General features: G+C 39.0%; 1 protein-coding gene across 3 annotated transcripts in view; it reads left to right on the top strand.

The window, feature by feature from the left end:
* The window catches only part of ASAH2 (N-acylsphingosine amidohydrolase 2), a 123,264-nt gene that overhangs the window by 54,900 nt on the left and 53,096 nt on the right, over positions 1-15,268 (top strand). For all 3 annotated transcript variants that reach the window (XM_021072693.1, XM_021072694.1, XM_005671250.3), the window contains 3 exons: positions 608-784; positions 2,022-2,149; positions 3,560-3,637. In XM_021072693.1, the coding sequence (XP_020928352.1) occupies positions 608-784; positions 2,022-2,149; positions 3,560-3,637 (383 nt within the window). The remainder of the gene's footprint in view (positions 1-607; positions 785-2,021; positions 2,150-3,559; positions 3,638-15,268) is intronic.

Raw genomic sequence — 15,268 nt, 5'->3', positions numbered from 1 at the left:
ACATCTTTGGAAAGATCTTTCCTCACTAACACCTGTCACTCTCTTTTCCCTTACCTAGCAGTATTTTTTCTTCACAGCATTTATTGGTATATAATATTATATATTTTATTTGTTTATCTTTCACTCATAAGAATAAAAACTTCTTTAGGGTATGGACTTCATGTATTCCTAGTGGTTACAACAGTGTCTAGACAATGAGTAGATAAGGGTACTTGTTCTTTGTTTAGAGAGACTTGACCTAGATTCTGACTGCTAATTATTAGATCAGTGGACAAATTATTTAATTTCTGTACACATTAATGTTCTCAGTTAAAAGATAAGATGAACAAATACCTCTTTCGGTGATAAAGATTTTTAAGTGACATGATGTGTGTCATACCTAGCATTGTGCTTGCACGCAGCAGGAATCTATAAAGTGTTAGTGATTGCAATTATTGTTGATGTTGTTACTCTGATGATGAGCTCAAGCATAGAGTGAAAGTTCACTTGTCAGGGATGGCATTGATAGGGATCAGTGATTAGACTCGTCAGAGCTTTTTCTCATGCTAAGCTCCTCTGTTACTCCTCCTCTTAGTCCTGTTTCATTTTTGTTTCTTCTTTCTTAAAGGTCCTGAACAGACTGCAGAGTAAATATGGCTCCCTGTACAGAAGAGACAACGTTATCCTGAGCGGCACTCACACACATTCAGGTCCAGCAGGATATTTTCAATACACTACATTTGTACTTGCCAGCGAAGGATTTAGCAATCGTACTTTTGAGTACATGGTCAATGGCATCATGAAGGTAGGCAAAGGACCCTAGAGGCAGCTGTTCTCTGGCATTACTTGGAGTGTTTCAGGAGTGGTTTCTATGATATGGAGAGTCCCTGTAGGATCTTGGTCTGATCACAGTCTGAGCACCTACCTCCCTTTCTCATTCCTGATGCATTGTAGTTTCTGGTCCTGAGCTGTGGGCTGCTAATCCTGAGGGACTGATTGATTGGGAGAGGAGGGTTTAAGGGCAGTAAACCTCTTACAGTCATCTAAAGAGACAGAAAACAATTTGTATGTAACCCTTATAAATTACAGGTCCGTACATGGTCTGTTCTCTGAACAAAGTCACATGAAAAGGAACCAACTGAGGAACTAAAAGTAATTACAAATAATTCCAATCCTTCCTTGGATTTCCCAGAGAGCATAAAAGGGGATCCAATTTATTCCACACACCCTTTTTTTAAGTCCTCCAACAGCTCTAGACTGATGTGGGGCTCTGAACTGATACCCTCAAACTCTTTTCCCCTTCCTGGTTTGAATAGTTTTTACTCCCCTCTCTCCTTCTAGGTAATTATTTCCTTTTATAGAATCCTTGCTAATGTTTTCTTCATTCTTTGTCTGTAAGGTTTAGCCTCTCTCTACTTTTTCTTATTATGTCACTCCGCCACCCCCAAAACCAGGGATCTAGCCTGCAAAGGTAGAAATGTCTTGACAACAATGCTTTTCATAGTGTGAATAGCAATCTAGGCTTTATGAAATCAATTTCATAGATTGCAATGAGCTTAAAAAAAGAAACTAAAACAAAAGATTGGAAAGTATCATAGTGTATGACACATAGAATATAGCTTGTTTTATGGTCTTTTGTTTCAGGATACATATATTGATATATATTAAGTTACGATGAAAAATGTTTTGATTGCTGTGTTTCTCAGTTAAAAAAGTTTAAAAAACTGCCTTAGAGGGTGAGATTGGAAGATGGAGAGTTGCCAGGGTCAAGCCTCCCACCATCTGAAACGGCAGACGGTGCCTGACTCAGCAGCCCTGAGAGACTCAGGTGCTTCCCTATAGAGAGCACTTCCTCTCTCCACCCTGAAGGCCATGTCTGTTTACCCCTGGAGTAATACCAGCCCTGAGGTTCCCAACTTTCATCCCATAGCAGGGACAAGTTGGAGACAAAGGAAATTGTTCACAGGAATCTTCTGTTTATATCAACTAAGTCCTTATGCCTACCAGAATTTCTAACTTTACAACTGTTTTTCAACCCATAGAGCATTGAGATAGCACACACAAATATGAAACCAGGCAAAATCTTTATCAACAAAGGGAATGTGGATGGTGCACAGATCAACCGAAGTCCCACTTCTTACCTTTGGAATCCACTGTCGGAGAGAGCAAGGTGAGAAGGCAATTATCAAAGTGAAACCTCATGTTTCCATTAAGAAACAGCAACAAACTATAAGGACAGGGTTGATACTTGCTGGATAGAGTGAGATCCTGAAAGCGCATTACAGCCAAAGTAGTTAAAAATGTGTTTATTATCCAAGACAAGCAGAAATAAAATGAGACTGTAGAAGCACAGACCAACCTATCTTCCCATGTTGCTGGCTGTGGGACTCAGGTGTGAATGTTTGAAGGACTCTGGGCTTTCAAACCAGGCACAACTGTGGTCTCAGCTTTATTACTTCCTAGTTGTGGGACCTTTCGTGGTTTATTTAAATCTTAATTTATTGTCTCTCAGCTTCTTCTTTCTGTAAAATATAAAAATGTGCATTGCATATATTTTCTAAATTAATGAATAGCTCTTTTTATTACATTATTCACAAGAAATCATTTTAGTCCAGGAGAATGGAGCAAGAGGGAAGAGATTAGAAAATTTGAAAATTGGCATGAAGACTAAGATATAAAACTGGCATAACTGAAGGAGGCAACTGAGGAAGATGATTTTTTTAACTTTTTATATGAGGAACCAGGTTCATGATAGAAGAGAAGTACTTGACTACTATGGCAGAGTAAAATAATATTTCAGTTCAACTTGATATTTTACATTTGTCTGCATATGTTTCAGTAGATTCCAAAAGAGTTGATTTTTAGAAAATGTAATCTGATTTCTGGAGTTCCCGTAGTGGCTCAGTGGTTAACGAATCTGACTAGGAACCATAAAGTTGTGGGTTGGATCCCTGGCCTTGCTCAGTGGGTCAAGCATCTGGTGTTGCTCTGAGCTGTGGTGTAGGTCACAGACGCGGTGGCTTGGATCCCGCATTATTGTGGCTCTGGTGTAGGCCGGTGGCTACGTCTCTGATTAGACCCCTAGCCTGGGAATCTCCATATGCCATGGGAGCGGTCCTAGAAAAGGCAAAAAGACAAAAAAAAAAAAAAAAAAAAAAAGAAAATGTAATCTGATTTCCTTTGAACAGAAAAGATTCCTTTAAGTTGTAGATCAGGAATGCTTTTGATTTTGCACATTCCCTGCTATTTTTAAGAGATTTCACTAAAATTTGATATGAGTAGAAATTTCAAAGGACATGCCTTTTGTAAGAAATAGTATATGTTCTATAATATTGCCTATATTACATAAAAATGGATATTTCCTCTCCAGTTAGCTGACCTAATCCCCCTTTGATCACAGTTGCGAATCATTTCTTTAGCTGAGAAATGAGGTGCAGTTCGTTGGACCACAGAGTGTCAGGGAGCCTTGCATACTGACAGGCATTTTGTTTTCGTTTTTGTGTCAGCTTCTACTTTTTGTCAAACACGAGGGCCAGGCTCTAACCTAGAACTGACCAAGTTTCTCTGTTTTGCTGACTAGGTATTCTTCAAACACAGACAAGGAAATGTTACTCTTGAAAATGGTAGATTTGAATGGAGACGACCTGGGTCTTATCAGGTACTTCATTTATTTTTTAAAATTCCGTTTGGATGATTTTCCTTGATGACAGGGGGAAGGGAAGAGACTAGAACAGTGGCAGCGAGGGGCTGAGAAAAAGCTGAGTGGTTGAGTCAGATCTGGGCTCCACCCATGGACCCTTTGGCAAGGTTCTCTGCATCTGAGGGCTTAGTTCTTCACCTGTAGAACAGGGCTAATGAAAGGATTAGGCAAATGAGGGATCTGGGTGCAGAAGTTCAGCTCAGCATCTGACACATGATAGAAAGGCTCAGTGAATGCTCTTGGTTATTATTCTATCAAGATACCATATGTGGTTGTGGAGGATGATCTCTCAGAAATAAGAAAACAATCTCACCAACCAGGCAAGTGATTATGGATTTGAGATTATTTACCTGTGTTTTTTAAAAAGGATTAAGTTAAATCAGATGTAGGATATTGCCAGTTAGTGATGAAAGCAGAACCGAGGCTACCTAATGGAAGCAGATGAGGTACAATTGACAGCTTGATACAGATTTTAGCTCCATTTTATGTGTAAGAAAACACACGGATTTTGTTTTCTTTGAAAAGGAGGTATTCGCATTTATATATAATTTTGGTTGCTGCAATTGAACTGTTTGGAAATTGTCTTGGGTGGGTAACAATCCCAGATACCTTGACACATGGACTTCCAAATTGACATAGAAAATGCCCTAAAGGAAGTGGATGATAGCATGTGGGTGCAAGAGTCAGTGGCTTGGGTTCACAGTCATTTAGTAGCTGTGTGACTTTGGAAAAATTGCTTAACTGCTCTATATCTCAGTTTTCTTACTCTGAAGTTGAGGGATAATATGTGTCCCTAGATGTTGATAATAACTGTTAATAAAAGTGGTAGAAGTCTGCTAGGGAAGATTACAAAAATATTTAAATGAAAGTTCCTATGTGAGTAGAATTAAGTAAAATAAAAGTAAATTGGAGTTCCTGTCATGGCTCAGTGGTTAGTGAATCCGACTAGGAACCATGAGGTTGCGGGTTCGATCCCTGGCCTTGCTCAGTGGGTTGAGGATCCGGTGTTGCCGTGAGCTGTGGTGTAGGTCACAGACGTGGCTTGATCTGGTGTTGCTGTGGCTGTTGCATAGGCCGGTGGCTACAGCTCCAATTCGACCCCTAGCCTGGGAACCTCCATATATGCCACGGGAGTAGCCCTAGAAATGGCAAAAAAAGACAATAAATAAATAAATAAAAGTAGTAAGAGGTGAAGAAAAACACTCAAGACTATGACCTACAGTTCAAATATTAGGGTTGGGCCTGTAACTAGATGGAGAATAGCATGGGTAGTATGGGTTCAAGTTTTATTTTTTTATTTTTTATTTTTATTTTATTATTATTTTTTGTTGTTGTTGTTTTTTGACCACGCCTGTGGCATGTGAGAATTCTTTGGCCAGGGAGTAAACCCATGCTACAGTAGTGACAACACAGATCCTTAACCCACTGAGCCACTAAGGAACTCCAAGAAGATTGGGTTTTAGGACTGGAGTTCAAATCCCAGCCCTGCCACTTACTAACCCTATGGCCTGGAAAAGATAATTTATCTACTTGCACTTCAACTATTCTGTTTGAAAATGAGAGTAGTAACACCTCATAAGTTTAAAGGTTAAATGTATGCAAGACTAGTTCTGTGCCTGATGTAGAAAGAGTTTAATAATTTTAGCTAAATGCTAAGAAGCAGAATAGTGTTCTATCTCTTCTGAAAACTCCATTACTGGCATATTGAGTGTTTGAAATTCTTAGCATTAGAGTCACTTCTATGAGGTTAAAGTGAGGTCACTCCAAAGTCCCCCTTAAAATAACCTTTATTAGGTGGGTTGATGTAATAAGGTGTATTCTTTCATTACAGTTAATTCACCTGCTGATTACTTGTCACCTAGCACTTAACTCAATAGACTTTCTAAATGTCAGACATGCAACTGTATGCTTGGGATATGTCATGATGACTAAAGCATAATCCCTATCTTCAAGCTTCTTATAGGCTAGTGGGATGATTAGAGCCGGAGACAGACAGATCAACAAGTGATCATAACATAAATCAGTATGCTATTACTTGGGCATAAATAAATGCTTGCAGAAATTTGCAGGAGGTAGCACCAAACTCTCCCTGGAGCACTGTGGAAGTCTTCAAAGAGGAAGTGACATTTGAACTGGACATGAAGGAGCCATGAGATTTCCCATGGCATCAGGAAAAAAACCAGAGTCATGAAGCCAGAGTATGGGCTGGTTTAGGGAGTGGGTGAGAGAGAAATCTGGAAAGTTAAGCTATCTTTTGATTTTGGAGCTCTTCGGTGGGGAATTTGATTAGGAGACAGTCAGGCTAAGAGCATGTCTGTGTGACTAGTTGGATGGAGAATTCCCAAATTTATTAGGAGAAAAAAGTGCCTTTTCTCTTATAGTTTCTACTTAACTCTTAGCTGAATGACTGAGACCATTCGTGCTTCCTTTTTATAAGTTTCTGAACTATTTAACAATGCCAAGAGAACACTCAAAATGCTATTTTGGGGGCCAGATGTTCTTTGCCTCCTTTCATATGATGATAGAACATATCTGAAAGTCCCAGGGTCAACTGTCAAGGTTATACCAATGCTTTTCCATCTGCTGTGCTTAACACCCTGCAATAACTTTCTATTGTTTCTATAGCCGCCATATGTTACCCTTGGTATAATTGCTTCTGCAATTGCCTCTGGTTGCATAGGGATAATTGCTTTTTGAATACATTAAAAAATGATCCAAAACATAAAGTCAAATCTGGGCTGAGAAATAACTCAGCCACCATATGTAGGTGCCTGCTGCTAGAATCCCAGGGTATGAGGAGTTTGGAAGCACAAAATCTTCGATTTGCAGAACATGAAGATCATCTAGTAGAAACTTCTGCTGATGCCTAGAAAGGTGATGTGACCTGCCTGATGTCACAGCCAAGACTATTCTCTTCACATTGCCATATTGAGGTTCATAATTTATTCCTTGCTACTTTCATTTTTGTTTTTGTTTCCTTTTTTTTTTTTTTTTTTGTCTTTTTGCCTTTTTTCTAGGGCTACGCTCTTGGCATATAGAAGTTCCCAGGCTAGGGGTCAAATTGGAGCTACAGCTGCTGGCCTACACCACAGCCACCGCAACACCAGATCCCAGCCGTGTCTGTGACCTACACCACAGCTCACGGCAATGCCAGATCCTTAACCCACTGAGAAAGGCCAGGGATCAAACCCACAACCTCATGGTTCCTAGTTGGATTTGTCAACCACTGAGCCATGGCGGGAACTCCTGTTTTTGCTTCTTCATTCAGCAGATCTGCACTAGGCACCTACTAGGGTGCCATGCAGTGCTTTCCAGTCCTTGGAATGATGCATTTCCAGTAAATGGTCATAATGTCAGGAATCAAATACCTGTATCTATGTCCCTTGAGCAAATCCTTTAAAATCTTTGACACTGAGTTTCCACATTTCTCAAATGTGGATGTAACTTCTTTCCACATAGAGATTATTATGCATTCATTCATTTATTAAATATTGTGAAATATGAGTCATGAACTGAGTTAGCACTATATAGATACACTGATGAGAAAAAAATTGAGGTACTAGTTGTTGCTCTTATAGAAGAAATGGAGGTACCACCAGTTGCTCAGTATACTGGTAGAGAAAAAATATAATCAAATAGTCATGAACATGCGTGTGTAATTATAATTGGGTTAAGTAGTAAGAAAGGAAGGTATGTAGAGCTATCTTAAAGGACTTGATCTGGTCAGGGAGACTGAGAAGGGAGAATGTTACTTCCTCCTTCCCTGAGGAAGTAACAATGGAACCTAAAACCAAAGCAAGGATAAGAGTTAACTGGCAAAATTGGTGGTGGAAAAGAACATTTAACGCAGATGCAAAAACATGTGCAGAAGTCCTCTGGCCCATTTGAGAGGCTGATAGAAGGTCTGTGTGGCTGGAGTTTGGAGGACAGTGGGGCAGGGTGTTGAGGATGAAAGTCAGAGGTGGAGATTAAATATCATGATGAAGATTTTGGTCTTTATATCTAGGGGAACAGAAAATCATTGACATCTTCTAAAGAGTTTGGTCTTTATATGAAGAGAAACAGAAAATCATTGAAGCTGGGATTGGGAGTTGAGGGTTCTTAAAGGGTTAGGAAGAGTAGTGATTTGAGGAATGAAATGGAATTATGTGCGTGAGATTAGTCCATAAACCGTTGAGTCCTCTACAATTGTGAGGCCACCATTTGCCTCATTTGATCTATCTATGGAAGGAAAATATTTTTTCCTGAAACAACTGTATGCATAAATAGTAAATGATTTTTCTCCAGATGTGGAGGACATGTTTGGGATGTTCTGAATTCTGATTTAAAATATAAGCTGGGTGGCAATCACAAAATTCACTTTGGGAGATTCTGGAAGGAGTCTGTCATCCAATGGAGAAGGTGACATGGAGTCCTGGGAGATCCTGCTGTAATCAGATACCATGTGCGTGAAGAAACTATGAAAGGAGAAAGCAAAACAGATTTCAAATGTCTGCAGCAAAAGGAAAGTCACATTGGTGGGCAGATAATCAGAATGGCAGCTGAGTGGTGGACAGCCCCTTCTCTCACAGTAGCTCTGGTGCAGGCGGCTCCGGGGGTGTCTGCTGGGAACATTGGTTCATTTCCTCAAGGATGATGCACAGGACAGCCTCTGTCTCACTTCTTTTCTCTTCTCCCATCTCTTTGCTTCTGCCAAGTTTCCTTTATGACCATGCAGGAGTGTCATGGACCCTCCCCCGCCTCTTTTCCTCACCTGGTTAGCCCTCTAGGAGTCAGTATGGCATGGCTTCTAGTCATTGGAGCTGTAAGGAAGGTCTGAGAACTTTTCTAGTGATTTCTCTATTGCCTTCTGTTTTGTACATTGCAAATACTTTTATTCTTACAGAAAGGGGTTATCCTTTCAAGGCACATTAAAAAAAATGGGGATAGTGATTTTCTTTTTGACCTACTTGAACAATTTATGTATACACTTAGAAAAACCCAATTTATGAAATTAAACTAATTTATTTGAATGATATTTACTTACAGGACTCAGTTTGGGGTGTGTGTGAGTGTAGTGTGTATGTGTGAATTTTCTCTACCATCTCTGTGACTTCCTGAATTATAATTTCTAACTGTCTACTCTCTCTGACTCTTCATTCTACCCTTTACATTCTCCCTGCAGTGTACTTAACTTCATGCTGAGAGCCAAAGTGGAAACCTCAGTGATTGCCCTTCACCAACCATCCTTGACCTCTTCTCCTTTCTCCATCTCATCTCATCATGTCTTTATAAATACCTTCTCCATTAGCTTTAACTCTGACTTGCAAAGCTCCCCCTCCTTTCTATTTCTGCCTCCTGAATTTCTCTTTCCTATTCTGTCTCTGCTGTTGTGAAGCTTGCAGCTGCCTTCCTGCTCTAGCTTTCCCATCAAGCTTATTTGTGCTGTTCCCTTCCAGCAAAGTGTAGGCTTTGGTTGTATAGCGAGTTTTCATTCTGCTTCTTGTCCATCCCCAGGTAAAGTGAAATGGCTTATTAAAGACTTTCTGATGACAAGGGTGATGATAGTTGACTGATAACAGGGTAAACCATGCTTATTCATTTAAATTGTCCCAGGTTTAGAAACCAAAGCTGTAAAAGCCAGTTGGTAGAACTGGCAGAAGACATTGGACTTACTTCATCAAGTCACTCATGGTTAATATTCAGGTACATTGTCTTCTGCCCATTTCCTTACAGGGAATGTATGATAAGAAATAAGCCTGATTAAAAGGTCATTCTTTAAAGGTACATGCTCTCTTGGTTTTACATACTGTGGGTACTCGAAATTTTTTTACACACTGTGGGTACTTGAAAAATATTTACAATATTATCTTCATATACTGAAAACTCTCAAGTGTTTTTTGTTGTTTTTGTAATGATTCTCTTTATATGTCATAATAATTTTTTTGTCTCAAAATCTATATATTTTCGTATTATTGCTAACTCAGCTCTCCACAGGTTAGAATTTGCCATGTATATTTTTCTTTTAACTTTTGTTTGTCCTTATGATTTAAAGATGTATATTATGAAGATTGCATTGCCTTATTTATTTGCCTTTTTTTTTACTCTGATGATCTTCAACTTTTAGTGATTTGAGTTTTTGTGAATTATGATTATTACATAGCTGGACTTGTGTATATGCCTTCACTTTGTCCTATTTGTCTCACTTTTTCAGTGCTTTTTCTTCTTCTCTGAGCTTTTTAGGATTGATAGAGATTTAAATCAATCTTTAAGTAGAAGGTTATAGTTTCCAAAGAAGGGGCAACAAAAGCTCTTACCCCAAATATTCTATACAAAATTGACCTCACTAGTTGCCATCAAGAGGTAGAGATTTCTTGAAACTTGGCCAGTTCTGAGACCACTTTGGTGAATAAAACATGGGAGAAGTCACAGCACGAGGGCTGAGATAGTTGGTTTTTAAATAGACTTGATTTTTGGAGTTCCCATCATGCGCAGTGGTTAACGAATCCGACTAGGAACCATGACGTTGCGGGTTCGGTCCCTGCCCTTGCTCAGTGAGTTAACGATTCGGCATTGCCATGACCTGTGGTGTAGGTTGCAGACGCGGCTCGGATCCTGCGTTGCTGTGGCTCTGGTGTAGGCTGGTGGCTACAGCTCCGATTGGACCCATAGCCTGGGAACCTCCATTTGCCGCAGGAGTGGCCCAAGAAATGGCAAAAAGACAAAAATAAATAAATAAATAAAAAATAAATAAATAGACTTGATTTTTTTTAGAGCAGTTTTAGGTTCACAGCAGAATTAAACAAAGTACAGACATTTCCCATATAGCCCTGCCCCCAAACATGCCTAGTCTCCTTCAGTATTAACTTCTCCCACCAGAGTTTCTTACAGTCGATGAACCTATGTCGACATGTCATTATCACCCAGAGTCCATAATTCATATTAGATTCACTGTCGGTGTTATGAAAGTGGCTTTAAAGAATCCTCTTCCTTTTGTTTACGTATCAACAGTGAACTAAAATGAAATTTCAAATGATCTGGTAATGCTGGGACTCAATAACTGCTAGTATCTTGTTATATAGCCTTTTAGACCTTTTCCTAATCATGTTTATATGACTTTTTATTTTCAAAAAGTGAAACTTTATTGTATAAACAGTATGGTGTATACAAAAAAGTATAACTTTTTTTCATTTGGGAACACTTTATAAATATCTTTCAGAGCCATTAGAATTATTAAATCACTGTTTTAAATTGTGGTATAGTATCCCAGTATGTGTATGATAATGTACCCAACTTATCACTAATCATTTGATATTCAGTTTATAGTTTTTTCTATCATAAAGTATACTGTGATGAGCATTTGTGAACAGAGGATATCTTGTTTATATGTGCCAATGATTTCCCTAAGTTAAATTCTAGAAGTGGGATTGTTGAGCCAAAGGGGAATATTTATTATTTAGGCTTTTTTTCATAATTTGCCAAGTGATCCTCTGGAAAACTTTTGCTGGTTTACACTGCTTCTATCCATGCACGAGTGGAATGTTATTTCCCATGCTCTTGACAATCTTGGTATTACCATGCTTTACAAATGTTGCTAACTAATAGACCCCAAAAAAGCAAAATCATTTTTGTTTTCCTTTTGATTTCTTCAGTTCCTAGATAGGCTGAATTAAAAAAAAATGCTTATTGGTCATTTCTTGTTCTACTTTGTTGATTGCTTAATCATACTATTTAGGATGTAAGAATTTTGATTGCAATAACTTAATGGAGTCCTCCCAAACTAGGTATCTCTCCAATAACATTGGGGGGTTATTGGAGAGGGTTTTTTTCATCTAGGGTTTTTAAAGATAGTGAAGGGAGTAGTTGAGAATGTACATCTCTTCTCTGGAGTAGAGATGGCAGAAAGATTCTACAGGATGCTGGCCACTAAGTTTACCTATAACTTCAGTAGGGCTCCTCTGGCTATAGCTCACTCCCTTCCTTTACTGTGAGCAGTTTAGCCTGTAGTCATTGCTTCTGCTTATTTAAAATTCCAGTTTCAGGAGTTCCCATTGTGGCACAGCAGGTTACGAACCTGACTAGTATCCATGAGGATGTGGGTTCAATCCCAGGCCTTGCTCAGTGGGTTTGGGATCCAGCATTGCCATGAGCTGGGGTGTAGGTCAGACATGGTTCGGATCCTGTGTTGCTGTGGCAGTGGTGTAGGCTGACAGCTGCAGCTCCAATTTGACCACTAGCCTGGGAACTTCCATATGCCCTGGATGCGGCCCTAAAAATAAAAAAAAAAAATTCTTTTTGACCCCTTAGGGTAAAATTCTGGGCCTACTAACCCAATGTTACACAATGAAACACACTTTGCTTTCCTTCTCCAAATAGTCTGAGGTGGGGCGGGGTCAGGAGGACAGTAAGGGAGGTGAAAAAGAGGTGTGTTAATTAGAGTTAATGCCAGGTAACACAACAGACAGGTCATAATATTACAGTGGCTTAACACAATAAAGACGTTAATGTGCGTATTTCAAACTCATGCAAAGTCTAATAAAAATTGGGTGGTCCTTCTGCACATGTGTTATTAGCCAGAGCTATTCACATGTTCCACCCTGCCAGTGGGTTTAGGAAATAGACATATTGGTGTTTGCTAAGCCCTTGAGTCTCTGCCACAAGAGGGAAGGGTTTCCTCTAATTATTTAAAGCTCATATTAAATGGGTTGAATAGACACATGTTGAATATTCACATGCACACACATTATATATTTTAATATTATACTTACCACATACACTCAGAACTTTGTGTATCTTTTCCCCTTACAATCATCATCATCATTACATCAACAGCAGCGGTGTCAGAATCAGCATCACCAACATCATCATAGTGATGCTTTATTCCATTCTTAGCATAGACCAGTCTATATGCTAAGCACATCGGATGTATTTGTCCCTTTGTCAAATGCTGTGAGTTAGGCACCACTATTAGCATTATGTTACAGATATGAACATGGAGTTTCAAATAGGTTAAGAACTTTTATTTGACTCTAGATCTAGTACTCTTAGCCACTAAAACATTTGGGTTCTATATTAGTTTGTCCACAACAAGTCTCTATAGACTGACTGGATTAAAGCAGCAGAAATATATTCTCTCACAGGTCCAGAGGCAAGGCGTCTGAAATCAGGGTGCTGGAAGGCGTGGTTCCTTCTGAAGTTTCTGAGGGACAATCTCCTCCATGCTTCTCTCTTAGCTTCTGGTGGCTGCCAACAGCTCTTGCCTTGTAGACACATCACTCAATCTCTGCCTCCATCTTCATGATACCTACATCTCTATGTCCAGGTGTCTCTCTGTCCTTTTCCTCTTGTTATGAGGACACCAGTCACTGGGTTTAAGACCCATCATAAACCAGTATATTTTCATTTGATTTTAACCTTGTTTACAACTCTGAAGACTGTTTCCAAATAAAGTCTCATTCTGAAGTTCTGGTGGACATGAATTTGGGGGGACACCATTGAATCTGCTACAGCATCCTATGTTGTATTTGTCCAAAGAGCTCCCATGGAATTACACATCTTCATGAACATTGCTTTTGAATGGAGGTACAATATTCTCTTCCCCTCTTGGTGCACTTTTAGGCTGGAGGTAACCACACCCAATGGTGTTCCCTCCCCTGGGCTGACTGAGGTGAGCAGGGCCTGGATTTCGGCCTCCACTTACCTCTTTGCTACTCACCTTTCTGCAGAGCATGGCCTCCATGTGGAATATGGCAGCTCAGATCCAAGAGAACAGAATCTGGGGTGGGTTGCTACTATTTTAGCATACTTAAGAAGCTCAATACTGCATCTGGCTTTTCTGTTTCAGAATTGGAAGTGCACAGTGTCTGAATTGAAAGGGACATTAGAAAATGCCTCAGTTACACAGGAGGAGAGACTGATTTTTCTGTATTAATTTGCTGTTTACTGATTCACGAAGCATAATTGAAATCTATGACTTTTCCGTCTTAGGTGACAGAGATTCAGAAATTTTAACTAACTTCACTACACCTGAAGATAAGGTCTCAAATCTCCTGACTTTCCACAGTATCTTGATTGCATCACGCTGACTCAAATAGAGCCTTGCTCTAGCTGTGACATGATCATTATTTTAAAATGTTTATTATCAAGGACATAATTATCCTTTTATGTCTATATTCTGACTTTTGAAACAACCTAAACCTTTCTTCTTCTCTTTTGAACTTTGCTTTGATGACTATTTTTTTTTACCAAATAAAATAAATCGTAAGTAGAGCTTTCTTAAATTAAAATGACCACCTTTTTGCATCTCTTCATAAATATTCATCTCTTACCAAAGTACTTTGGTTGCTGTGACAAGCCTGATATTTTTATAGCATATATTTTAAAGGGCAGAGGAGGAAAAATACAGCATCTCTTTATTCTGAAATGCAAATAACTTTTTTGAACACTTATTTTTTTCAGTTTTGTAGAGAAAAAGTTCAATTAATTTTCAGAGGCCTAAAATAAATGAAAATAAATAAAATAAATGAGAATTCAAGTCTGTAGTCTTAACTAGTAGACCAAAATACTTGGCATTTTCTTTCTCTCCAGATATGATGGTGGTTCTATGGTGGAGGACACACCTGATTTCTCTTTGTGTACACACTTGGATACTAATGAATTCATGTTAACTGAGTGAATGGACCAACCATCATTTCTCTTTTCCCTCTTCCATTCTGCTCTAGCCACCTTCACTATCCATTCTTTGAACACACTGTACTCCTCATCTCCATATCTTTGCTAGAAATGACTTTTCTCTAGTCATCCCCTTGTCCAAGTTTCTACTCATCTTTTAAGACCCAGTTCAAAGTCACATAATCTGTGAAGCATTTTTCAAGTGTGAGATGATACTTCATTCATCTCTAGGTCCCCAGTGTCAGGCACAAAATCAAAACTAACTAAATACAGACTGAATGAGCAAATGATTGAACAGAAGGGACAGAGCCAACATCTCACAGCAGACAAAAACATGGGCTTTGTGTTGTGACAAACTTGAATTCCTCTTAAAGAAATCTCTATGACCTTGACAGGGTTACTTCATCACTCAGACTTTGTTTCCTTGGTTTGAAATGAGGATAAAGAAAACATCTGACTTGAAGGTTCTTGGGAGAATAAAATGAGATCCTATCTATAAAATAATTCATTCCATTAAGTGCTAAATGACAGTCCAACATTGATAGAATTGTTCTATAGGTTTCCTTTGATTGCACTAGAGAGTTTGCAGTCTGGTTGAATCTAGCTGACCTCAGTGTGAACATGTTAGAAATCTTGGTTGGAATGTCTTGGAAGTATCATGGTCACCAGCCCATTTTCCTTCCAAACTAAATGGAGAAAAATACTACAAAAAAGCAGACTTCAACTAACTGGAAAATACTAGCCATCTAGTGTCCCTTGGCACTTGAGTTTTAGGAGAGACAACCCACAAAAAACTAATTAAGGGTTTTTAAAAACATAGAAAACTTGCAAGTAAATTCTAGGGGATGGTCTTAGAACTACCTTCAGCCCAAACTTCTGTACCTTTCCCAATGGCAAGTACACATCTTGGTGACTGAGTGCAGCCTATAGGCTGGTGAT

This window comes from Sus scrofa, chromosome 14, assembly GCF_000003025.6.
Source record: "Sus scrofa isolate TJ Tabasco breed Duroc chromosome 14, Sscrofa11.1, whole genome shotgun sequence".
NCBI classification, from domain to species: domain Eukaryota; kingdom Metazoa; phylum Chordata; class Mammalia; order Artiodactyla; family Suidae; genus Sus; species Sus scrofa.
This window is presented reverse-complemented; position numbering and strand designations above follow the sequence as displayed.